A 26534-nucleotide genomic window follows, 5' to 3' on the forward strand; every position below is an offset into this window, starting at 1 on the left:
GGGAGAGAAATAAATAAATAAATAAATCTTAAAAAAAAATAGAAGCTACTCAGATCTGACGGTAATTTGGTGACCAATGTTTAAGTGTTCAGTCTATTCAAATCCCATAGAAGGCCAAAAGCTCTTTCTCAAAAGGAGAATAATTATCTGCAAAGGAGGGCTTTGCTCCAAAATCCTATGGTTCTGCATTATGATTTCCTATAGGAGCCTGCCAAAGTCTCCAGACAGCATTTCTATTTCCCACTGTCACTTCCAGCACCACTGGATTCGCTGGATCATATGACCCAAGTGGCAGTGCAGCTTGCACTGCAGCCTGGACCTGTCACAAAGTCTCCTCTTGTTTCAGACCCACTTAAAACTAGCAGTTTTAACTCAGTAAATGGGCCAGAGTATTTCACCCAAATGAGGCATATGTTGTCTCCAAACTCCAAAAAGACCAACTAGGCATAGCGCCTCTTTTCTGGTTATGAGAGGAGCCAAATGCAACAGTTTATCCTTTACTTTAGAAGGGATATCTCGACATGGCCCACACCACTGGACACCTAGAAATTACACTAAGATGGAAGGCCCTTGTAATTTTGTTGGATTTATCTCCCATCAACTCTCATGCAAATGCCTTACCAATAAGTCTAGAGTCATTGCTACTTCTTGCTCACTAGGGCTTATTAATATGGTATCATCAGTATAATGGACCAGTGTGATGTTTTGTGGAAGGGAGGGACAATCAAAACCCCTGTGAACAATTTTATGACATAGACCTGGAGAGTTGATGTACTTGAGGCAGGACAGTGAAGGCATATCACTGGCCTTGCCAGCTGAAAGCAAACTGTTTCTGGTGGTCCTTACCAATAACAAATGAGAAAAAAAGCACCTGCTAAATCAATAGCTGCATACCAGCTCCCAGGGGGTGTTGATTTGCTCCAGCAATGATACCACATCTGGAATAGAAGCTGCGACTGGAGTCGCCACATGGTTAAGCTTATGATAATCTACTCTCATCCTCCAAGACCCATCTGTTTTCTGCACAGGCCAAATAGGAGAGTTAAATGGAGATGTGGTGGGAATCACCACCCCTGCATCCTTCAAACCCTTGATGGTGGCACTTATCTCTGCAACCCCTCCAGGAATGCAGTATTGCTTTATTTTTTTTTTAGCAAATCAATTTTATTGATACATATTAATAAAGTATACAATTCATCCAAAGTGTGCAATCAATGGTATTTGGGATAAACTCATAGTTGTGCATCTATTACTTCAATCATCATTAGAGCATTTTCATTATTTCAATAATTAACAAAAAACAAAGAGGAAAATTCTTTACTTCTCAATATCTGTTTTCTCTCTGTACATAGAAAGCTGCTATTTCTAGTTATTCTTGCACAATTATTTATTTATTAAGCAGTTTTATTGAGATATATTCACATAACATCCAGTATTGTTTTTTAAAAAAAAGATTTATTTCCCCCACTCCCTGCATTGTCTTCTCTCTGTGTCCACTCGCTGTGTGTCTGCTTTTCTTCTCTTCAGGTGGCACCAGGAACTGATCCTGGGAACTTCTGGAGGGAGAGAGGTGCTCAATCTCTTGTGCCACCTCAGCTCCCTGGTCTGCTGCATCTCTTATTGTCTCTCCTCTGTGTGTTTTGGTTGGGTCACCCTGCTGCACCAGCTCTCTGCTTGGCCCAGCTTGCCACACGGGCCAGTACTCCTGTGCAAGCGTCCCATCCACTCGGGCCAGCTCTCTGCTTAGGCCAGCTCACCACGTAAGCCAGCTTGTCTTCACCAGAGGAACCTGGGAATAGAACCCTGGACCTCCCATATGGTAGATGTGGACCAATTGTTTGAGCCTCATCTGCTTCTCCAGTATTGCTTTTGACTTACTATTTTGTTAGGTAGGGCACTTCTAGTGGCTTCCACTTGACCTTTCCTACCATAACAGTCCATGCTCCACAAGTCAGGGATCCAAGGGGGGATTCTGCAGGTTACTGAGTAGGTCTATTCCAATTTTGCTTTCTGGAACTAAGGAAATAACCACAGAATGGGTCGAGGAACCCACTGGACCCACTGTGGGGTAGGCCTGAGCTAAAACCCCATTGGTCAACTAGAACAAATATACATCACTATCGCAAGTTGGAAGAGCATGGAGAAGCATGGGGAAAATACACTTGATGTAACCTATGGACTATAGCTAACAGCAATGCTGTAATATTCTTGCATCAATGCCGAAGATATACTGTGTTACTAATAGAGGGTATGGAAAAAATATACCAAATGCATGCTATAGACCGCTGTTAGTGGTAATAGTCTGATGATACTATCTCATAATCTGTAACAAATGCTCCACAACTGTGTGGTATGTTGGTAGAGGGGTGTCATATTCACACATGTGAATAACGGTTTTGTAAGTTCACAACCTCTCTAAAAAAAATCTATTAAAAACTCCATCTATTACCTGACCTCCATAAGCCCCTACTCTGACTGGTGGACCACAGTGACATTTTGGGTCTCCTGGAATTAATGTCACTTCTGAGCCAGTGTCTAATAATCCCCAAAAAGTCTGATTATTTCTTTTTCCCCAAAGCAGTTACCCTGATAAAATGCCATCGATCTCTTTGGGGAAAGGTGGGAGGGAGATTAACATTATAAAATTTCAGCAGTGTAACAGGATCCTTCCCCAAGCGGACCTGGCCTTCTCCTTATTCAAGGGTCTGTAAACTATCTCAAGTCTGGGGATTGATTTAGGGGCCATGGCTCTCTGCTTCTGTAATTCAAGTTAGGGTTTTGTTCACTAGACCTAGACCTCTTCTGCTTATACAGATCAAGTAGGAATTTAGTAGACTGCCTATTTTACTTCTAGGTACCTCATGATCTATTAGGCAATGCCATAGGTCTATGCGACTCAGACTCTTTTGGAAACAGTCTGGCAGTTCCTCAAAAGATTACACCTAGAGTTACTGTATGACCCAGCCCTTCCACTCCCAAGAGAAATGAAAACACATCAACATAATAACTTGTGTATGTTCACAGAGGCATTATTCAGAAGAGTTCCAAAAGTGGAAACAATCAAAAATGTGCACCAGCTGAAGAATAGAAAAATAAAATGTGGTATATCCAGAAAATGGAATATTATTCAAAAATAAAAAATGAACGACTGATGCAAGTTAAAATATGGATGAAAACCTAGGAAACATGCTAAGTGAAAGAAGGTGTTTTAGTCTTCTAGGATGCTGAAAGCAATAGTAACCAAAATGGATTGGCTTTTACAATGGGGACTTATTTCCCATTTTACCCATGTTCAAGGGTATAATTCAGATATATTAATTATATTTGCAATGTCATGTTACTATCACCAATATCTATTACCCCAAATTTTCATCACCTCAAACAGAAACTCTACACCCATTAAGCAATAACTCCTTCTTCCCCTCCTCATGCCCTCCCCCATTCAGGGAAACCTGTAATCTACTAAACGTCTCTATGAAATTGGCTTCTTCTAGAGATTATACAGTTTTCAAGTTCATCCAGATTGTAGCATGCATTTAAAACATCATTCCTATTCATGACTGAGTAATGTCTTATTATATATATATTTTTTGTCTATGCATTCATTCGTTGGTGGACACTGGGTTGCTTCCATCTTTTGACTATGGCAGATAATGCTGTGGTAAACAGATATTGTATGAATACCAGTTCAAGTCTCTACTTCCAGCTCTTCTGGATATATACAAAATATATGATTGCTGGGTCATATGGTCATTCTATTTCCAACTTTCTGAGGAACGGCCAGACCTATTTCCATTGTGTCTGCACCATTTTACTTTCCCACCAACAATAGATACTGGATCCTCATTTCATTTTCATCATTTCATTCTTCACAGGCCTTCTAGACAGACTTGCTTATATTAATATGTGCTTTCTAAAACAGCTATATTAGATTTTTCCAATGACAACTAAACTATAACGCATCTTTAGATCTTTATTATTTTAAATGATATTTAGGTAAAATACACCAGGCCAGGGCTCCAAGGAGTTTGGCTTTTTCTCTCAGCGAGATGGAAGTAGAAGGGATTAACTTCGGCTGCCTTTGAAGGCAGATCCCACTTCCTGCTGACATACGGCTCTGTCCCCAGATAGAACTGAGGCTCCAGTTCCGGGGGGCCACCCATCTGCAGATCTCGAAGGCTGACTGCGGAGAGAATTCCCGCCACTTGCCTCAAGACCCCGATGGACGCACCATCCTTTCCACCTACCCACCTCCTAGGGTCCCTTCCCCTCTGTGCTCCCTGAGTTGCAGCTCTCTCCCCTGCCCCAACCCTGCCTGGGATGATGGGGCGCTCACCTGCCTCAGGTCCCAGAACACACTTCGGTAGCCGGGCATGCACGTGACTGTCACACGAGCAGGCTGCACTGCGCCTGCGCACCAGCCTCTCCAGCGGCTTGATCTCCTCCACGTGACCGCCAGGCCCCGCCCCTGCCCCGCCCCACCCGCCCGGATTGGCCAGCCTGACATGAAGGTGGGGCCTTTGTTTCGTCACAGCCACAACCGATAAGCAGGTGACGGTAGCAGCCTGGGAGCGATGGGCACCCACGGTCGTGATTCCAGGGACAACAGGGGTCTGGGCACAGAGGGGACCCTCAAGGTTGGGGCTGGGACCAACTCCGCTGTCTCCGGGCCTCAGATTCTCCCCTTCCTTCTCCTGCTTTGGCTCCTGGAGGTTTCTGGGGCTCTTGCAGGTGGCTACCAGGTGTGAGGTGCCTGCAGGGAAAGTGCTGACAAGTGGGTGCAGGCCGGGGTGGGCCCGAGGGCACAGGTGCCCCGCAGAGCGAGCTTGTCTGTGCAGGGCGTGGAGGTGTGTTTGCTTTGTGTGTGCCTGCTGCACGGCTGTGCGTCTGTCGGCCTGAGGCTGTGATGTGTGTCTCCTTTGGGTGTCATCACGGGAGGGGGCCAGCCTCACTGGCACATGGGCCAGGCACAGTGTTCCCACCTTTGAAATCCGGGCCCACTTGACTGATATTTCATCAGGTGCAAAAGGTACCCTCCTTCCCAGCCTCTGATCTTCCCCGGGGTAGAAGGTGGGTGGCTGGGGTAGGAAGGTGCCAAAGGCTGTGTGTGTGGGTTTGGGGACCCTGTGCAGACGTGTCCCGAGGTGCAGCCAGACATGCTCAACGTGCACCTGGTGGCCCACTCACACAATGACGTGGGCTGGCTCAAAACAGTGGACCAGTACTTTGAAGGCGGTGAGTAGAGAGTGGGCTCTGGGCCTCAGGCTTCCCAGGGGCACTGTGAGTCCCCTACAAAGGTCTGGGTCCAAATACTGGGGCCCTGGGGTTTGGACTGCACCCATAATTGGCTCTCTTTATGTGGCCACGTCTCACTTGTGCCTTTACCATTTGCCTGCCATTGCCTGCCATGCACGCAGACCCAAAAAACTTGATTTCTGAGAGTGTGAAGGACACCCTGAACTCAGTGGTGTGAGCCCTTTTGGCCAAGCCCTCTCGTCGCTTCATCTATGTGGAGATGGCCTTCTTCTCCCGGTGGTGGCACCAGCAGACATCGGGCATTCAGAAGGCTGTGCAGAAGCTGGTGCAAGAAGGTGAGCCTGCTCCAAGGAAATTCAAAGAGAAATCCCAGTCTGGCTTCTATTTCTGCTCTACTTCTGCTGTTCTCATGACATGTGCAGGCATGTTATAAGAACTTTCACATGCACTTGCATTGAGAACTTCTATGCATGCTGCAAAGCCCCACATCCACCAGTTTGTTGCCTTGGAAGGCTGCCACCCCAAGAGAACTTGATCACCCTCTCCATTCCTGGCCCCAAGGGACTCAGGCTCTTCTCTCTTACTCAGCTTGGCTATTCAGGCAGATCCTCTTGCCCCTGCATCACAAGCCCTGTGCACTCCAGGTCCTAACCTGTGACCTGTCCCCCATCTTGTTTCTCCTGACCAGGGCGCCTAGAATTTGCCAGTGGTGGCTGGGTGATGAATGATGAGGCCACCACCTACTATGGCGCTATTGTGGACCAGATGACACTGGGGCTGCGCTTCCTGAAGGACACATTTGGCAGAGCCGGCTGCCCCCACGTGGCCTGGCACATCAACCCCTTTGGCTACTCGCGGGAGCAGGCCTCACTCTTTGCCCAGGTGCCACCCCACCCCACCCTTGACCCAACCCAAGCCAGGACCCCTCACTGCATTCTGCCTTTGTCACAGCCTCCCCTGTGCTCAGGCCATGCCTGCTCACCCTGATTTGAGCTGGGCCACCCTTCTGAAGTTCTGCCACGTTGTGACCAGATAGGGCCCTAACCCCCTCCCCTCACTGGTTCTGGATTACCTGGTTTATTTTGACCCACTTCCACTTGGAACTCCGGCTCCCGCACCCCCACCCCAAGCCCTGCATTTAGACTTGCTTTGCTCCTCATGTTGGATCGTTACCCCCACTCTTCCCTTTTAGTTCCGGGGTGCAAGGGGCTCTCCATTCTGTCTCTGGCCCATCTGCCTCCACTCTCCACTCTGGCTCATCCCACTCTGCCTCTACTTGACCCCTCTCACACTTGCTGGGAGTAAATGGGAATTGGGTTCCGCCCCTCCCCGCTCTGTGCTCTGAACAGTCTCCCTTCTTCCCAGATGGGCTTCGATGGCTTGTTCTTGGGGCACGTGGACTACCAGGAATTCCGTGTACGACAGGAAGCAGCTGAGATGGAGCAGGTGTGGCAGGGCAGTGCCAGCCTGCAGGCCCCATCCGCTGACCTCTTCACCAGTGAGTAACCATTGCCCTAGGTGCAGAAGCAGGTGGTGTGCAGAGTCATGGACTCCAGAGCAACCCTTACCTCCATGACCCATGTTCCATCCACAGGTGTTCTCCCTTCCCTCTATGACCCACCAAAGGGGCTATGCTAGGATATTCTGTGTAATGACCCAATCATAGTGGAGACCATTTCCCATCCCCACTACAACGCTCAGCAGGTGGTGACACACTTCCTGGATTTGGTCTACAAACCGGTACCTTTGACCCTCCCATGTCCCTCATCAGGTACAGCTGACAGCAGCCTCTAAGTCTCATGTAGATAATATCACTCAGTGGGCCTTCCCATGGCACAGGGGTCCCCTAAATGACGAGGAAAACAGTGGGAGGAAAATCACACTATCATGCCAATTCAAGATGAAGAAAGTGACAAGCTGAATGGTGAACAGGTGAGCATGTCCCTGAGCCCAAAATTGTAGTTGGTGGAAGCCAGCCCACCAACTTGACCTGGTTGATTCCATTCTTTGTACCATTATATGGGCCCATCACCTGGATCTGTGTGCATCCTTATCAGAAGTGGGCAACATCCTTCCCAGCCATGTTCAGGAGACTCACTTTAGGTGGGCCCTTAGGAATGGTACAAATCTTTACATTTATTGTACATGTATTCTCATGCTTCCAACACAGTTCTGACAACTGGTGCCACAGCTGTTGGTGGGGAGTGGGATGGTGGGAGACACCAAGGCACTTTGTTCAAAGAAGATACCACCATTTTCCCTTCAGGGCAAATATTACTACACCAACCACATAATCATGACAATGGGCTCAGATTTCCATGACAGATTTGCCAAAATGTGGTTCATTAAACTGGACAAACTCATCTGGTTGGTCAATGCAGAGGTGAGTGTGCCTTCCCCATTATGTGGGAGTGGTTTTTTACTCTGATTAGATTCATTTTATTCTTTCCTTTTTCCTTTTTCTTTTTTTAAATTAAATTGTCCTTTAAAAAAAAAAAGATACACTGAGATCTTTATTTCCACTAGTATAGAGTGCAGTAAGAGAGTGTGCTTATGGTGTGGACCATTGACCATGAGGTGCAGAGGTGCTCAGAGATGTATTCACCAAATGCAATGAATGTCTTATGATGATGGAGGAGGTTGTTGTTATGGGGGGAGGAATGGGGTGAGGGGGGTGGGGGAGTATATGGGGAGCTCATTTTTTAAAATGTAACATTAAAAAAATAAAGACAAAAAAAAAAGAGTGCAGTAAGATTCCATGGCATGTTGTAGCAGAGCTTGGCAAATATCACCACTGGATACCCCTAATGAAATGCTTATGAGGCAGAGTTCTGGGTGGCCATGTATTTGAGAATTTAGAACATTTTGGTCAAACTAATGAGTGAGACTGCCTGACACTCTTAATTGTTCTTGTAATTGGAGAAAGAAGGATGAGATCTTAGGGTTTCAAATGCCCAGCTCAAAAAACAAGTAAATGACCTGAAATTTATTATGCATGCCTTGAAAGAAATCCTTCCCTCCTGTAGCATCAGAGTTGAGTTTAGTGAAAACCAAACCCAATGTCTCATCCTGTGAATGGCTGAATTACAAGGTGAATTGAATTTCAAATCTCAGAGGGTGTTAAAGTAGGGCATTGACTGGAAATTATAATGGGGATATATGGGCAGATCCTGATGAAATTGTGTCCAATGCACTGTAATATTTAAAAATGAGGCCACCTTGTGCACAAAACTGAATTTATTGATTTCTTAAGTAGGGAGAAGCTAGGTTGATCAGGCACAGCTTTTTGGAGCATAGCAGACTCCCTATGTTATATTGGGTTTTTGGGACAAGTGTATTCAGGGCAGGCCATATTTTCAGAAAAGGGACTGTGCTGACATTAGCTCTAGATACCTTGGTTACTTGGAGAGACTGGTTGATTTCCTAAATCATGTCTCTGTGGCAAATTGTCCTTGGTTAAATAATTTAAAACAGGCTCTGATGGCCACTAGTTGTCATGTCTATAGTAAAATAATTACTGCCCTACAACTGTGGGAACTTTTTCTCTTCAGCTCCATGTGCTAACCCCATGGAACCTACACACATTCTCATCAAGTCCATGATTGGATATGCAGGATTGTGTGTGTGTGTGTGTGTGGTTTTATGTACGGAACATTGGTACATGTCCAATAAGCATGCCATAATGGCAGTTACATGGACAAGTAGTTGTTCATTCACATCTGCGTGGAAGGCTGATCTCTCTCTAAAACACTCTAATGGTTTGAAACTGTATGTACTCCAGAAAAACGTTCTAAAATTTAATCCATTACTGTGAGCGTAAACACATTGTAAGCAGGAATTTTTTGCTTTTTGTTATTTATCTATTTATTTTTTGTCTTTACTTTTTAATATTACACTAAAAAAATGAGGTTCCCATTACCCCCCCACCCCGCTCACCCCACTCCTCCCACAACAACAACCTCCTCCAACATCATGGGACACTCACTGCACTCGGTGAACACATCTCTGAGCACTGCTGCACCACATGGTCAATGGTCCACATTTAAGTTTACACTCTCCCCCAGTCCACCCAGTGGGCCATGGGAGGACACACAATGTCCAGTTACTATCTCCGCAGTACCACCCAGGATGACTCCAAGTCCTGAAAATGCCCTGCATCACACCTCTTCTTTCTATTCCCCACCCCCAGCAGCCATCATAGCCACTTTCTCCACCTCAACGCCACATTTACTTCCATCACTAATCACAACAATTCCAGAATAGAGCATCAGCAAGTCCAATCCATACTCCACTCCTCCATTTTGTGGACCCTGGGATTGCTATGTCCACTCCACCTCTGTATCAAGAGGGTTGTAAGCAGGAATTTTTGATGAGGGTATTTCAGTTAAGGTGTGATCCACCTTGAATGAGGTGAATTCTTACTGGAGTCCTTTATAAATGGGAGGAATAGAGAGAGAGAGAGAAGGAGTTACAGAAGCAAGAAGTGGAAAGCAATAAAACCTGAAAGAGAAAGGAGAAACCAATATATGTCACCATGTGCCTGGCTGTGTGGCAGAGGAATTAAGGATCACTGGCAGCCAGTCTTCAGGAAGAAAGCATTGCTCTGACAAAGCCTCGATTTGGACAATTTCCCCAACTGTAGCTGTAAGAGAATAAAATTCCATTGCCTAAACCAAACTATTTTATGTTATCACTTTCGGCAGCCTAGGAAACTAAGTCACACCCCTTCCCACCAAATCCATTTCAAGGGAAAATGAGCACCCTCATGTCACGGAGCTGTTGTGAAATGTAATGACTTCACACATGTCAGGCATGGAGAACAATGCCTGACATACAATGCTCAATAAGTGCTTGTGATTATCATTTGTTATTAATATTTCTGGCTGGACTCCTTGTACTCCTTCAAAGAGTGCCTACAAAAAGTGCCAACAGTAATGTCCCCTCCTCCTGGAAGCCATCCCTACCCTGTAGGCAAGGCCCTTACTCCCATGAATAGCTGTCTGATGTCACAACCAGGACAACAGGAATTAGATAAGGATCTGTTTGATGTCTCTCTCTGCCCCTCAGGTGGGAATTCCAGGAAGGCAGGGACTGACTCTGGTTAATGATATGTCTACATCCTCAGTTTCCTAGAAAATTGTGAGAACGTAGGTTGGACAGACATCGTTCATGTTTGTGTCTATGGGTCTATGCCTGTGAGGGATGCTGGTGAGATGCATGTTTGTCATGTGTATGCAGGAGTGCAGAGTGTGTGTGCATGCATGGATAGGCTACAGTAGCCCCATTTGCGTACCTTAATTTATGCAAATGTTTACTGAGTGCCTCTTGTGTGACATGCACTGAACAGAACATGCCTGCCCTTGGAAGCTGACATAGTGTAAACATGTATTTTATGAGGGTGCCTGTGCTTTGCAGGCCTAAGATAGAAGTGTGCACCTGTGTCCCTGTGTATTTTGCATAAGGTGCAAATGTACACAATCATGGCCACCTGAACCTAAGGGAAATTTTTTCTAAGAAATAAAAAGTATACCTCTGACTCCAGCACTTGACCAAAATTGTCTGCAGTCTGTTCTGCTCTGCTAGAATGCTCATTTTGAAAACAGGTTTTGACATGCTCAATATATTAGGGAATGATCGGAGCAAAACTCAGATTTTGCATTTGTTTATATAGAATTTCCTCCACAAGAAACGAGAAAAACATAGCAATCTTTACCCAGCTGCACAGGAGTACATAAAACACTTATACACCTTGTGGTGGCTTGGAAAAATGTACCCCAGAAAAAACACGTACTTTAACTTAATCCATTAAATAAGACCTTTTGATGAGATTTGTTCAGCTAAAATGTGGCACAGATGAACAGGATGTGTTTTAATCCAGTTACTAAAGGCTTTACAGGGAAGGTCACTAAGAGAGAGATCCCAGGGAGCTGCTAGAAGCTGGAAGTGAACAGGACCAGGAAAGAAAGGAGAAGCCAGGAGAGGCCACCATGTGCATTGCCATGTGACAGAATGGCCAAGGACAAAGCATCACCAGCAGCCAGCCCCAGAAACCCACAGTGTTCTGGGATTGCCTTGATAAGGTCTTGATGTTGGACTTCTAGCCTCACAATGTGAGCCAATAAATTCCCATTTGTGTAAGCTCAATTGCATGCATTTGCTTTGGCAGCCAGGAAACTAAAACACCCCTTGACCTGCTATCTCATATCACCATGTATGCAATCCTACAGTGTTGTGCTTGGTATTCTTTTGCATTGGTGACTTTCTACACCTTTAAAAATAAATTTAAGGGAAGTAGATGTGGCTCATGTGATAGAGCTTCTGCCTACTACATGGGAGGACCAGGGTTTGATCTCTGGGTCCTTCTGGTGAAAAAGAAGAAGAGAAAGCATGCCATGCAGCAAGCTGTGCCCGCATGAGCTCCCACCTGGTGAGCCAGTGCCCGTGCAAGTGAGTCACGCAGCAAGATGATGATGCATCAAAAGAGAGACAAGAGACGGGGACCCACCAACCACTGTGAACATGCTGCTGTGTGCGAGCATGCAGGTCATGGTCTGTAGCCTGCACATGGCCTCTGTGCCTGCCACAGCCTTCATGTCATGGCTCTGGGGGCTGGTGGGTGCTGTCTAGATGCTGCCCAGCAGCGCTTTGCTGCTCTTGGTGTGAAAATACACAGAAAAATATGAATGGATAACAACAGAAAATGGTAGTGGGGAAGTGGGAATCAGCAATTTTGCACAGGAGGCATTGGGAGATGTTGTTTACTGTAGACTTCCTGAGGTTGGGGCAAAGTTGAACAAGATGAATTTGGTGCTTTGGAAAGTGTGAAAGCTGCTAGTGAACTTTATTCTTCTCTGTCAGGAGAAGTAAAAGAAATTAATGAAGCTCTTGCAGAAAATCCAGGACTTGTCAACAAATCTTGTTATGAAGATTAATCAAGATGACTAATCAAGATGACACTGAGTAATCCTTCAGAACTTGATGGGCTAATGAGTGAAGAAGCATATGAGAAATACATAAAGTCTATTGAGTAAAAGTGGAATGCCTAAGTAAACTAGTCTGAAACAATATTTTAAATTACTGGTGGATAGAGATTTATAAAAGGAACTTTTTAGCAATATCAATATTAAAACAAAATACTTGTTACATCACTAGCTGATGCTTGGTATTAATCCCTTGGTGCCAGGGAGGTTCATCCCCGGGAGTCATGTCCCATGCCAGGAGGAAGGTTTGCTGAGTTTGGCTTAGAGCGTGGCCACATTTGAGCAACATGAAGGCTCTCAGGAGGTAACTCTTAGGCACCCTGTAGCTCTAGGCCTAGTTGAAATTTCAGGCACACAGGCAGATAAGGATAGTCATCAGTATCAAGGGCTCATTGTTGGACCACCCTTCTTTGTTGGTCTTTGCCATTGTACTTGAGGGATTGTTGCTGTTCCATTGGGGAATGTGATAGAGCTTCCCTGGGTAGGAACTCAGCACTCCCTCAGTTGTCGTTTTTAACTGTAACTAGAATGAAAAGAAAAATGTATTCACCAAATGCAATGAATGTGCCATGATGACAAAAGAGGTTGATGTGCAAGAGTGGGGTTGGGGGGTATATGGGGACCTCTTATATTTTTTGAATGTAACATATAAAAAAATAGAGAGGAAAAATAAAATACTTATTCGAGCTATGCCATTGAAAGAAGATATCCCATAACTTTTTTTTTCACCCCTATAACATTCTAATAGCAAGTAAAAAAAAAAAAAAAGAAAAAGAAAAGAAAGAGAAACAAGGGGAGAGTAAAGGTGAAGTGTGACAGAAACCAGGAACTGAGGTGGCGCAATTACAGGGAACCTCTCTACACATCAGAGGGCCCAGGATTGAATCCTAGAGGAGAGAAAAGTGAGAAGACAACACAGACAGCAAAAAGGGTGGGAGGAGGAGAAAGGGAGGGATAAATAAATAAATAAATCTTTAAAAAAAATTTAAAGGATCACTCAAATTTCCAAACCGATGGAAGTGTTATATAAATGGTCCCACAGAGGAAGAGCCACACAGGAATAAGGAGGCTGCCATTTTGATTCTGCCACGTGAGTGAAAGGAGAACCTAGAGAGAGAGGACTCCATGCTGGTCTACAGGCTACAGCTTCCGGAAGGCAGAGAATCCCTGAGAGACAGAGAGGTCTTCAAGTCTGGAATCAACAGGGAACAGAGGCGCAGAAAGAGGCCCCCAAAGGGCTGGACCATGGAGCAGCTCAATGCTGAAGAGACAAGCCCTGCCATATGCCTGATCACCATGTGGCAGGATACCGGGATCACCCGTAGCTGACTTTAGTAAGAAAGCATCTCTAACCATGCTTTGACTTGGAAGTTTCGTGACCCTGGAATTGTAGGATTTTTCCCATAATAAAATTCCCATTATAAAAGCCAACCCATTTCTGGTACTTTGCATCAGCAGCTCTGTGGCAAACCAAGACAGGTAGTAATAAGCAAAGAGCATTTTAATCCTATTTATTAATAGGATACAGTCACTATCCAATGTAGGTGAGCATTGTAGATTTGACCTGAAGCTAAAGTCTCCAGGCGGTTTATCTATATCAGTTTCTTCCCACCAGGAAGCATGGAAAACGTCTATTATTATCTCTGAAGATTATGATTTTATTGCCCCTTTTCTCTTTTCAGCTTGAGGATCATCTTCTCCGACAGTGTGCGTGAAGCTCTAGGAACTGTGGAATGATTTAATAACAACCATATTCTCAAGATGATTCCTGCAAGAATTCAATGTATACTCTCTTCATATTCATATATCGTGTGTGCTAATTTCATACTTACTTTTGGTGACTTATGTTTTAGGTCCTTACATGTAAAGTTTATTTGAATTTTGCATGAAAATTCTAATTTGTTTTTGTATTTCAGGATTTCTTTGAAGGATGGTGATAGATTACCTCTGTCAAATTTTAATTATTACATTGGGCATTGGCTTTTAGCCAAAATAAAAAACTCCTAATTGTTTATGGGATGTGAGACGGTGCTCTCGGGGTCTGGGCATGTGTGAGGCCCCCCGATGCCCCCGAGGGCTCACCCCCCACTCCTTCCCCACAGCAGGCCAAGGGCAGCCGCGTCCACGTGCTCTACTCCACCCCCGCCTGTTACCTCTGGCAGCTGCACAAGGCCAACCTCGCCTGGTACCTGGGGGCGCCGGGAGGCTGGGGGGTGGGGGGGTCCCCGGGTTGTGGCCGGCCCTCAACGCCCCCGCCCCCAGGTCGGTGAAGAAGGACGACTTCTTCCCCTACGCCGACGAGGCCCACGCGTTCTGGACCGGCTACTTCTCCAGCCGGCCGGCCCTCAAACGCTACGAGCGCCGCAGCTACAACTTCCTGCAGGTGGGGGGGCGCCCGGCTGTGGGGGCGGCCCCGGGGGTCCCGCGCAGGCCCGGCCGCCCCAACACGCCCCCTGCCCAGGTGTGCAGCCAGCTGGAGGCGCTGGCGGGCCCGGCGGCCAACGAGGGACCCTACGGCAGCGGAGACAGCGCGCCCCTCGGTAGGCGACCCCAGGCGGGCCCCCGGCCCCCTCCGCCGACGCGGGCCCCGGGGGTCGGGCGGGGTGTCCCGCGGAGACCCCGGAGGCTGCCGGTCGCCCGCAGGGGAGGCCATGGCCGTGCTGCAGCACCACGACGCCGTCAGCGGCACCTCCAGGCAGCAGGTGGCGGACGACTACGCGCGCCAGCTCGCCGCGGGCTGGGGGCCCTGCGAGGTGCGGGGCGGGGCCTGCGGGGTGCGGGGGCGGGGCCTGCGAGGGGCGGGGCGGGGCCTGCGAGGGGCGGGGGCGGGGCCTGCGAGGTGCGGGGCGGGGCCTGCGGGGTGCGGGGCGGGGCCTGCGAGGTGTGTGGGGCGGGTCCTGCGAGGTGCGCGGGGCGGGGCTTGGGCGGTGCGCGGGGGCGGGGCTCGGGGCGGGTCCTGCGAGGTGCGCTAGGCGGACCCTGGGGCGGGGCCTGCGATGTGCACGAGGCGGGGGCTGGGACGGGGCCTACGATGTGCGCGGGGCGGGGCCTGGGCGGGGCCTGGGAGGTGTGTGGGGCGGGGCCTGGGCGGGGCCTGGGAGGTGTGTGGGGCGGGGCCTGCTACGCGGGGACGGGGCCTCCGAGGGGCGGGGGCGGGGCGCGCAGCGGGGCGTACGAGTGCAGGGGCGGGGCCTGGGTGGTTCGTGGGGCGGGCCTGGGGCGTGGCCTGGGAAGAGCGCATGACGGGGCCCTGGGGGCGGGGCCTGAACGTGTGCGGGGCGGGGCCTGGGGCGGGTCTTCGAGGGGCGCGTCTTTCGGGGGCCGCGGCCTGTGAGGGGTGCGCGCGGGGCTAGGGCAGCGGGAAGGGGTGGGGCAGGGCGGGAGGCGCAGCTGCGTGGGCGAGGCCTGGAGGGAGGGCGGAGGGGGGCGGCTCACAGAGGGGGTTCGCTCTCGCCCTCCCCGCAGGTGCTCCTGAGCAACGCGCTGGCCCGGCTCAGCGGCTCCGAGGAGACCTTCACGTTCTGCCGCGAACTCAACGTCAGCGCCTGCGCGCTCACCCAGACGGCGAAGCGCGTGCGCGGGCCCGGGGGGCGGGGCCTGGTCGCCAGTGGGCGTGGTTCGGGGCGCGGCCTAAACCAGGCCGGGAGGGGAGGGGATTGGAGTGGGCGGGGCTTCGACAGGGCGTGGATTAGACCACAGGGGCGGGGCTAGGTAGAGAGAAGGAACGTTTGGCATGGTGGGTTGGGTGTAACGCAGGGAGCCGAGGTGACAGGGAGCATCGCGTGGGATTGGGCTGAGTAACCCCAAGAGTGCGTGGAAAGGGGTGGGGACTGTGTCATTTACAGCTGGAGAGACCAGGAGGGGCGGGGTCTCTTCAGAAACAGGTAGGAGTCCTGGTAGGTAGGAGGTAGGTAGGCGTCCTGTTAGGAAGACCACGTGAACAGGATCACGTGTAGACAGAAATTGGGCAAAGCAGATTGATGTGGCCCGGGGGTCAAGGAACCTTGACAACCTGGAACGGGGGTGCAGGTGAGGATGACCTGGGACAGGGCTCAGGCCAAGGGAGCCTCACCGCTGTGCTCAGGTGGGCCTGTGCACACCTGGGCAGGGCCTGAACGCCCCAGGACGGGTCAGTCCTGCCAGCCTGGCGCGAGGCCGTGGTGGGGCAGGCGGGGGAGGCAAGGCCTGCCCTGGCTGACATCCACCCCAACACCCCAGTTCCGAGTCTTCGTCTACAACCCCCTGGGCCGCCAGGTGCAGTGGATGCTGCGGCTGCCAGTCAGCAAAGGCAGTTTCTTGGTGCTGGACGCTAGTGGAGAGGCTGTGCCCAGCGAGGTGCGCCGTCCCTCGCCTCTCCCGCCCAGAAACATCTACGCCTGTGAATATCTCCCACCCGTGGATTTCACCGCCCCCCAAGATGTCCTGCAGGCTGGGTCCCATCATAAATCTTTTTTCTATGACAGTCTCCCCACCTGCAGCTCCTGCTATCACCCCTTCCCCTTCTCTCACTCCCCCTATCAGTTTCTGCCCCATCAGTGGATCTCCCTCTTGCACCCTAGAATCGTTCCACCTTTGCCTCATCTATGGCAGTCTCCCCACCTGGAGCAATGTCCTCCCTAGCCTGGCCTTGCCCCAGAGTGTGGGTGTCTGTAGAGCAGCAGAACTCTCCCTCAGTTTCCCTCCCTCTGCGGCATCAGGTTGTCGACCTTCCCAACATCGACGGTAGGGGGCGGCCCCCTGAGCTGCTGTTCCCAGCCAAAGCACCTGCCCTGGGCATCAACATCTACTCTGTGACCCGAGTCCCTGAGCCAACCCCGCAGGCCAGCTCCTCTCTGCCCAGCTCTTCTCAGCCCAGTTCTTCTCAAATCAGCTCTTCTCAGACCAGCTCTTCTCAGTCCAGCTCTTCTCAGCCCAGTTCTTCTCAGACCAGCTCTTCTCAGACCAGCCCTTCTCAGCCCAGCTCTTCTCAGCCCAGCTCTTCTCAGCCCACCTCTTCTCAGCCAAACTCTTCTCAGACCAGCTCTTCTCAGACCAGCCCACAGTCTCTTGAGCTGGCCATTGAAAATGAGGTGGGATCCCAATTTCTAACCATCCCCATGACTTATCTGAGGTCCATGGTGACCCAGGAGTGAGAAAGGGTCCTAGAGGGGAGCCAGGCAAGTAAGGGATCAGTGATGTCATGATGGCATTGTGTGCTCTGGAGAAATATGAGGGCAGGGTTGTGTGTCGTCAGGGCAGGCAGGAGGCAGTGATGGGCCAGGGGCAGGGAAGGCCTCATGGAGGAGGGGACATTTAAGCAGAGACTTGGAAGAGGTGGGTCACGTGGGTGTCTGCAGCGAGAGCATGAGACAGGTCTGCCAAAGTGCTCCACCCTTTGTAGAAAAGTTTTCGGAAGTGAAAGGGGTAAATCGGCTGGCCAGGGTAGAAGTGACGGCAATAGTCAGGCTTTGCTGCTAAGGGATGGCACGGCTAGTGGTAGCCACAGGGATAGTAAAGCAGGTCCACACACTGGAAGGACTTTTTAAAAACATTTTTTAAATAAGAGAAGTTATGGGTTTACAGATGAAAATCATTTCAGATTTTAGAGTTCTCATATAGCATGCTATTATTACCACTTTGCATTAGTGTGGTACCTTTGTTAACATTAGATGAAAGAATATTATTAAAATTGTCGTATTAAATGGAGTCCATAGCTAACATTAGGGTTCACTGTGTGGGTTTTACAGTCCAATAGTTTCTTTAATTATTCTGTTCTAGTAACATTTAAACAATCTAAACTTGCCCCTTTAACCGCATTCAAACCTACGATTCAGTGCTGTTAATCACATTCACAATGTTGTGCTACCACCACCACTATCCATTATCAAAAACTTCTGTGGAAGGAATTTGAAGGAAGAACCAACAATTTGCCAAAGGATTGGGTGTAGAGAGTGAGAAAAAGGGAATAGTTACAGGCGACACCAGGCATTTGTCCTGAGCACCTAGAAGGACAGACTGCCACCCCTGAGACACACATCCTCAGCCTCATCTGCCCCCCTCTCTCTCCAGCACCTCTGGGCTGTGTTCGACACCCAAAATGGGTCTTGAAAAAGATTGAGAACCAGGACCAGAAGCTTCCATTGTCCATCCAATAGGCCTTTTATGGGTGAGACATGGCCACTGTGTCCGGGAGAGCTCTGGGAGCTGAGCTGGTCCTGACCCACTCTTCTTGCCCACCAATGCTTCAGGTATATAGCCAGCAATTACTCAGGAGTCTACATCTTCAAGCCTAAGAATTCAACTCCAGTGCCAGTGAATCTCTCACCCAAGACCCACCTGGTGAAGGTTCGGAGTTAGGGGCGGTGAGGCGGGTGGCACAGGGGACTCTGGCATTGGAAGGGAGACCACGCATGGTTGTGGGAACCCCTGGACTGGTTCTGTCCTGGTGCTAGGTGGCCTGAGGACCTACATTGCACACTAAGGCAGGTTTAAGACCTGTGGAATTGTCGGTTCCAGGTTGTACCTGGGGTTATGGAATGTTAGCTTTGGTCACACACTTTGGGGCTTTCACTTATGCTGTAGATATAAGGATTTAAGCTCACACTGTAAAGCAGACAACTCACATTTCTAGCTAGGAATGGGGGGATTGTGCCTGATTTGGAGTTTGCACCAAGGGCTCCCGTGGCACCTTGATTGGACATTGGAAGGGTCTTACCAAGCCTGGAAATTAGTGAATTTCACATCTAGAGTAGAAACCATAATTCCAGTCCTGATTCTATATTTCAAAGGACACAACAGGTCTTGAACCTGAGCAGTAACACATGGCCAGGCATTGACGTTTCCTCTTGTAGTGGGAATGAGGCAGGTGTTGATACAACTCACAATCCATCTGCTTCAGAGCGTCACGTTTGACATGAATGTTTGGAAATTTGCACTAAGGTGTGTTTCTGTAGTGTACACCTGGGTCACTGTATTATGGTACTGTTTTAGCTACTGCCCCAGAGCCATACAAAGCAGTGTTGCCTTATACAAGACAGAAGGTTATGTCTCAAATTCATGGGGCATGAGATAGAGTTCTCAGAGTATTGTCTCATGATTGAGGAGAATTTTCCTGGACAAAAGGTTGCCCTGGTTCTGCCTAACAACATTTAGAAGCAAACCTAAAAGGTACCCATTTGCAAGTAACTAAAAGGTCTCCCAGGCTCAAGGTGAAAACTTTTAAAAGAATATAAAAGAATTCACTATCCAAAGCGTGAAATTCTCAATGTCTGGGATTCAATAAAAATTTTCAAGCATAGAGAGAAACACTAACATACAACCCACAGTGAGGAGAAAAAAGTCATTGAGAGATGATAGAGTAGTAGGCATGGACATTAGAAACAGGTGTTATAACTGCATTCAATGTATTCAGAAACCTTGAAGAAAGAGTCGGCATTTTAAGTAAGGACACAGAACGCCAAAAAACGGATACAAATCAAACTACGAAAGGTGCAATCAGCAATGTCTGGGATGAAAAATACACTGAATAGATAGAACAGATCAGATACGGCATAGGAAAGATGAGTGAGCTCGAACAACTAGCAATAGTAAGTATCCAAAATGAAAAGTCCAGAGGGAAAAAAAAGATGACTAAAAAAATGAACAGAGCATCAGGGAGCTTTGGGACAACTTGAAATAGCATCATATACCTAAATTGTACTCCTCAAAAGAGGAAAGCAGGAGAAAAAAAGCCATTTCATTGAAAAATATCCCCAAATTTCCAAATTGAATGAAAATGAGAAACCAAGGCATTCAAAACCTCAACAAACCACAAACTCAAGATTCAAGAAAAATCATAATCAGATTGCTTAAAAACATGGATAAGGGAAAAATTCATAAAAAGTAATCAGAGATTAAGTACACATTACAGACAGAGAACCAAAGAAGATTGGCAGCATATTTCTCTTAAGAAACAATGCAAGCCAAAAGAGAATGAAGCAACATCCATAAAGAAATGAAAGAATTAAAATATCAACCGAGAATTCTATACCCCCAAAAGACATCTTTCTAAAAGAGGGTTCTTAAACTTTTTTGTTCCATGGACCCCTTCGCCAGTCAGGAGAAAACCATGGACCCCTTCTCAGAATGTAACAGCCGATAGTTTTATGACCCTCAGTACTGGCAAGTCTTAAAATTAAATTTTAGGATGATTCCAAAATCAAGTTTATGGACCCCCTGAAATCTTTCTGTGGATCTCTTGGGAGTCCCTGGACCCCTGGTAAAGAGCCCCTGTTCTAAATGAAACAAAAATAACGACTTTGTTCAGACAAAATAGAATTTGGAAGAATTTATAAATCAACTCACTTGCTGCACATGAATGTCAAAGGAATCCCTTAGGCAGGAGAAAGATGATACCAGATAGAAATCTGGATATACAGAAAGAATGAAGAATGCCAAAAATGATACTTGAGTAATTTTAAAAGACACATTATTATTTAAATCTTTTCCAAAGATAATTGACTCTGATAGAATCCTAGTGGCAGACTAAGAAGTTCTACTCACTCTCTCCACAAAATAAACAATGAAAGAGCTGGACAAATATATTGGTCTTAACAAGTTTGTAACCCTAGCATGTGCTCAGACATTATAAACAACATGGGAGACAAAGGGAGAAACTGCTGAGCTTTCAAATGCAGTGAGTGCATGCATGAGCCAGCAACCGGCTCCCATTCTGCAGCCACAGGTGTGGTGTAGGCAGTGGAAATGGCAACCCCATGCAGCAAGTGCCAGACCAGACGGAGAAAATTCTGTCTTTCTCAAAATTGGGGTCACAAGTTGAGGTTGGTCTGGTGGATTGCTGAGCACATGTGCTTGTGGCTTCCAGCTTCCCATCAGCATCTATTCGGAGACCAAAACAAGTTTTTCCCTTTTTCCTTTTCCTCTCTCTCTCTCTCTCTCGATCCGTGAGGGACCAGCTCAGATGCAACACAGCATGCAGGAAAGGAGGCTTAAGAAAGCCATAAGATATACAAAAACCAATTAGCAGGGGAGCAGATGTAGCTCAAGTGGTTGAGTTCCTGCTTCCCATGTATGAGGTCCCAGGTTGAATCCCTTGTACCTCCTTAATACAAAAATGAACAAACAAATGAAAAATCAAACTCTCACTAGGAAGTGGAGGTAGCTCAGTGGTTGGGTGCCTGTTTCCCATGTACAAGATTCATGTACAAGATTATGGGTTCAATCACTGGTACTTCCTAAAACAAACAAACAAACAAACAAACAAAAAACCCATTAGCAACATGGAAATATTAAGTCTTGCCTTGTAAGTAATTAAGTATATATGGATGAAATTCTACAATTTGTTCAAGTCTTTAGCCCATTTTGATTGTCTCTTTATTGTTGAATTGTGGAATTTCTTTCTTTTTTCTCTTTTTTTTTAAATGTTACATTAAAAAAATATGAGGTCCCCATATGCTCCCCATCCCCCTCACCCCACTTTTCTGACATCAACAACCTCTTTCATCATTGTGGGACATTCATTGCATTTGATTAATACATTTTGGAGCACTGCTGCACCACATGGATAATACTTTACATTGTAGTCAACACTCTCACCCAGTCCACCCAGTGGGCCATGGCAGGACATATAATGCCCAGCATCTGTCCCTGCAGTACCACTCAGGACAAGTCCTGAAAATGCCTCCACATCATATCTCTTCTTCCCTCTCCCTACCATCAGCAGCTACTGTGGCCACTTTCTCCATATCAATGCTACAATTTTTTCCATTACTAATCACAATAGTTCCATAGTAGAATATCAGTAAGTCCACTTTAATCCATACTCTATTCCTCCATCCTGTGGACCCTGGGATGGTGATGTCCACTCCACCTCTATATCAAGGGGGGGCTTAGATTCCACATGGATGATGGATGCAATTCACCTACTTACAGTTGTAGGCACTCTTGGCTCCCTGGTATGGTGGTTGACCTTCTTCACCTCCCTGTTAGCTAGCCAGGGTAAGTCCAATAAGGCAGTGGGTAGGCATTGCAAATCTGCTGTGGCTCAGGGCCTGACTGTCACATGGACAGTCCACAGATTCAGGTCTCCTGAGTATACACCAACCCAAGCACCAACCACAGGTCCAGTAAAAGTGAAGAAGAGGCATGTGTAGAAAGGTCATATCTGAGTCCAACTCCATCACACTCAAGAACACAAACTCCAAAGTAGGGCCAACCTACATGACACTGAACTCCAGAGCCTTCTGCCATGACCATAGAACCTGTGGGTCTCTGTAGCCCTCAGAAGAACCAATCCCTGGGGTTGTATCTACTTTGCCTGTCTCTGGGACCCTGCTGAGACATGCATAAGCATGACTCCTCTGATGACCTCCCAACTCTTTTTTTCAAGACTCATAGCCATATAAACTCATTTGTCCTTTCCATTTCCCCCTTTTATTCAAGGTCAAAAAGCTGCTTCTAACACCTGATATTACATGTAGGCTGAGATATTCTGCTGGTCTGATTTGACCCTTTTATTCAAGCTCTTTTTCTAGTTACATCATCAGCTGGTGCTTGGTAGTAATCCCTCAGCACCAGAGAGGCTCATCCCCGGGAGTCATGTCCCATGCTGGGGGGAAGATAATTCATTTATGTGCTGAGTTTGGCTTAGAGAGTGGCTCAGGAGATCCCACCTCGTACTGGATGGCTATGTGTTGTGGTACATAGTTCCTAAGGAACTGCCAATTGTTTTATAAATGGGTTCTTCCATTGTACAGCTGTGTAAAGGATAACATAGGATAACACAGGATAGACTGATAGGGTCAGTCTATTTAATTTTATGGTTCCAAATAGATGTGAAAGGTATCTCATTAAGTTTTAAATTTACATTTACCTAACAAATAATGATGTTGAGGGTCATTTCATTGCTATTGATTTCATTCACCAGTGATAACTATTCTATGGCAAAATAGTAATTACATTGTTCCATATTATTAATTATTGAGAATTCTTTACCTATTCTGGATATGAATACTTCATCAGATAGTAGCCAATTTATGGCTACTCTTTAAATATTTCTAAGCAGTCTCTTTATAAAAGCACAAGTTCTTAATTTCAAGGAAATTTAATTTCTCAAACTTTTTATGGGTCCTGTATATTTTTTTTCATATCTACAAAATCCTTACCAACCCAAGGTCAAAATAATTTTGACACACATTTTCTTTGACAAATTTTAGAGTTATGGGTAAACCTACGATCCACTAGCTCTGTGAAATATTTTGAGTTAATTTTTTAGATTGCATGAGGCATAGACCCAAGTTCTCAATTTTTCTATGTGTTTACCCTATTACAAGGCATTATTTGTTGAAAAGGCACAATCTTCTAATGAATCACCCATTTTTGTCAAAAATCACCTGATAGCTGTGTTGGTAACATTTAAAAGAAAATAAAGAAGAAAAAATAAAATAAGATAAAATAATGAATGAATTTCAAAACAATGATGTTGAGTGAAAGCCAAGCAACAGTATAAAATGTATCATTTCCTTTATGTAAATTTTAGTAAATGGAAAAACTATAATGACAGAACAGATAAGGAGTTGCTGAGGAACAGGCAGCTGGAGGGTGGGGCAGGATTACTGGGAATTAGGAGGTAATTTAGGGGTCTGATATATATATACACATATGCACATATATACATATATATTCTGACTTTTACACATACACTATAAATGTATGTAGTTTATTGTGTATCATTTTGACTTAATAAAACATAAACATACTCATTCTTGTAGGAAATTGGAAATTGTGATAAGTGGGGCAAGGGAACAAAGCCTGGGGTGGAAAGAGATGGGAGGGGCCCCTTGATGACATAGAGGGAAGAGTGTTGGTTAGTGGTCTTGATCACAAGGTGGGTCTTTGTGGGGTCCACATCTGAGACAGAACCTAGTGGGGTTCAGGTTATGGCTATTCCAGCCCCACCCCACCTCCTGTGCCCACAGACACCCTTGGTCCAGGAGGTGCACCAGAACTTCTCACCCTGGTGCTCCCAGGTGGTCCGCCTGTACCCAGGACAGAGGCACCTGGAGCTGGAGTGGACGGTGGGACCCATACCCGTGGAGTGAGTGGGCACGGGCTGGGAAGACAAGGGGGCCAGGGGCGGGGTGGGGCTTAGGGGAGGCTTACCTTCCTGCCCTCCCATCTCTTACAGCGTTGGCTGGGGGAAGGAGATCATCAGTCGGTTTGACACGAGGCTGAAGACAAAGGGACGTTTCTACACAGACAGCAACGGCCGGGAGATCCTGGAGAGGAGGTGGGGATGGATGGGTGGGGACCTTGGGGGCAGGGGGTGGCCTATGGGAGACGGGCCTAGAGAACAGCAGGGGCACGGATGGGCCATGTAAGTGTTGAAGGAAGGAGGTGGGCCAGAGGGCTCCAGCCCCCCGACCTGACACATCTGCCTCCCATCGGCCCAGGCGCAATTACCGGCCCACCTGGAAGCTGAACCAGACTCACAGTGTGGCAGGAAACTACTACCCGGTCAACACCCGCATCTACATCACGGTACCCTGCAGACCCCACGCCTGGCCCTCCACCAAGCATTCCACCCTCCCCTTGCCCACCCTGGGATGAGCCCCTCGTGCTGAGTGAACGCCCACACCTCCACCTCCCCTGTTTGCTGCCTGTGTGCTGGGGTGGGCACAGGGGGCCGCCCCTGACCGTGGCCCCTACCCCAGGACGGGAAGGTGCAGCTGACGGTGCTGACCGACCGCTCTCAGGGGGGCAGCAGCCTGCGGGACGGCTCCCTGGAGCTCATGGTGAGTGGCCAGAGCCCGTCCACGCCCGGGTCCTCCTGCGAGACTGTCACCTGGTCCCCTTCCCCAGGTGGCCTGTGGTGGGTGATCTCCTCCCACTCAGGCCCTGCCCTTGGGCCCATGTCCCGTTCCCACTCTGCTCTCCTGGTCAGGCCTTGACCCTCTTTCTGTCCCACTTGCCTCCCAGACGCAGCCCAGGAGAGGTGGAGGGGGCCTAAGACCCTTGGCCAAGCCCTCTGAGACCACCTGCAGGCCCACGCCAGTTCCTTTCTCTAGGTCACTGTCTCTTCCTTGCCCAGGGCCTGTCCAGGACCTTTGTCCAGTCGGGGTCCTCCCTGTCCACATCCCTTTTCCTTCACCTGACTCCTGTTTGGTCCTGTTCTCCCACCAGCTGTTTCCATCCCTTACCTCCAGGTCTCCCCCAGGTCCCTCCCCCAATCTCCCTACCCACGACACCCACACGTACACGACCTCATGGTCACGGCCTTCCCCGGCTCACACCCCTTCCCTGCCCGGTCTTCCCAGGTGCACCGGAGGGGCATCACAGACGATGATCGAGGTGTAAATGAGACGCTGGAGGAGGCGGGCGCCTACGGGCAGGGGCCGGGGCTGTGGGTGCGCGGCCGCCACCTCGTGCTGCTGGACAAGGCCGAGGCCGCGGCCGCCGGGCACCGGCTGCAGGCGGAGCGGGAGGTGCTGGCGCCGCAGGTGGTGCTGGCCGCGGACCGCGGAGCCCCTTCCAGCCAGCCCCGCAGCGACGTCCGAGGCCAAACGGTGATGGATTCGGTGCAGAGTGGGGGCGGGGAGGTTGGAGGTGGGGAAGGGGCTTGAGGACAGGGAGGGGGGCTGGGGAGGGGCCCCACCTCCAGCCCAGGTAAGGACAGGGCGAGAAATAGGTGGACGGGGACCTTGCCCTTCCTTGTCCGTCCTGCTGCTCCTCTGTCCGGTCCTCCGAGGCGGGCTGACCGGCTCCCAGGCTCGCACCTCCACGTTTCATGGGCAGGTGGACCAGTGCTTGGGACCCGCAGGGCAGCCTTCCTTGGCTCGACCTTAGGGCGAGCCCCGCCCCTTCCCTAAGTCGGCCCCGCCCCTCAGCCTGGTCTCCTGCCCTCAGCCCCGCCCCTCCCTGAGGCAGCCCCGCCCCTCAGACCCGCCTCCTGCCTTGGACTCAGCCCCGCCCCTCAAGGCACCGCCCTTAAGCCCCACCCTACTGTCCTAGCCCCGCCCAGTCCTTAGCCACGCCCACTCAGTCAGGTTCTAACCTGAGCCCTGCCCACAGGGTCCTTTGTGTACAAGGCAGCCCACAGAGCTCTCCTGCAGAACTCAAATCCTGCTGCCTAGGCAAAGGATTGCTGGCTGTAGGATGCACCATGCAGTTCCTGGACCACGAGAACTCTCTTTCCCAGGGAAAAGGAACATTCCTGTCCATGTAAATAAGTGAATTTCTTAGAAAACATGCACATGCCCTAACAAGAGGCCTGCACACAAAGGACCAGCTCCTGTGCTTTGACCTGGAGCTATTCTATAAACT

The 26534-nt window shown here is 48.6% G+C and overlaps 1 protein-coding gene across 1 annotated transcript; it reads left to right on the forward strand.

The window, feature by feature from the left end:
• The first annotated feature begins 5515 nt into the window (after window positions 1–5515).
• LOC101442638 (lysosomal alpha-mannosidase-like) lies at window positions 5516–25834 on the forward strand. The gene is given in 16 exon segments (XM_071212777.1): window positions 5516–5591; window positions 5945–6138; window positions 6622–6754; window positions 6851–6996; window positions 7523–7639; window positions 14339–14421; window positions 14499–14619; window positions 14698–14776; window positions 14880–14989; window positions 15702–15843; window positions 18451–18560; window positions 24191–24309; window positions 24400–24501; window positions 24665–24752; window positions 24926–25006; window positions 25529–25834. Coding segments are annotated over 16 exon segments (2007 nt in total).
• Window positions 25835–26534: the final 700 nt, after the last annotated feature.

Source organism: Dasypus novemcinctus, chromosome 30, assembly GCF_030445035.2.
Source record: "Dasypus novemcinctus isolate mDasNov1 chromosome 30, mDasNov1.1.hap2, whole genome shotgun sequence".
Classification (NCBI taxonomy): domain Eukaryota; kingdom Metazoa; phylum Chordata; class Mammalia; order Cingulata; family Dasypodidae; genus Dasypus; species Dasypus novemcinctus.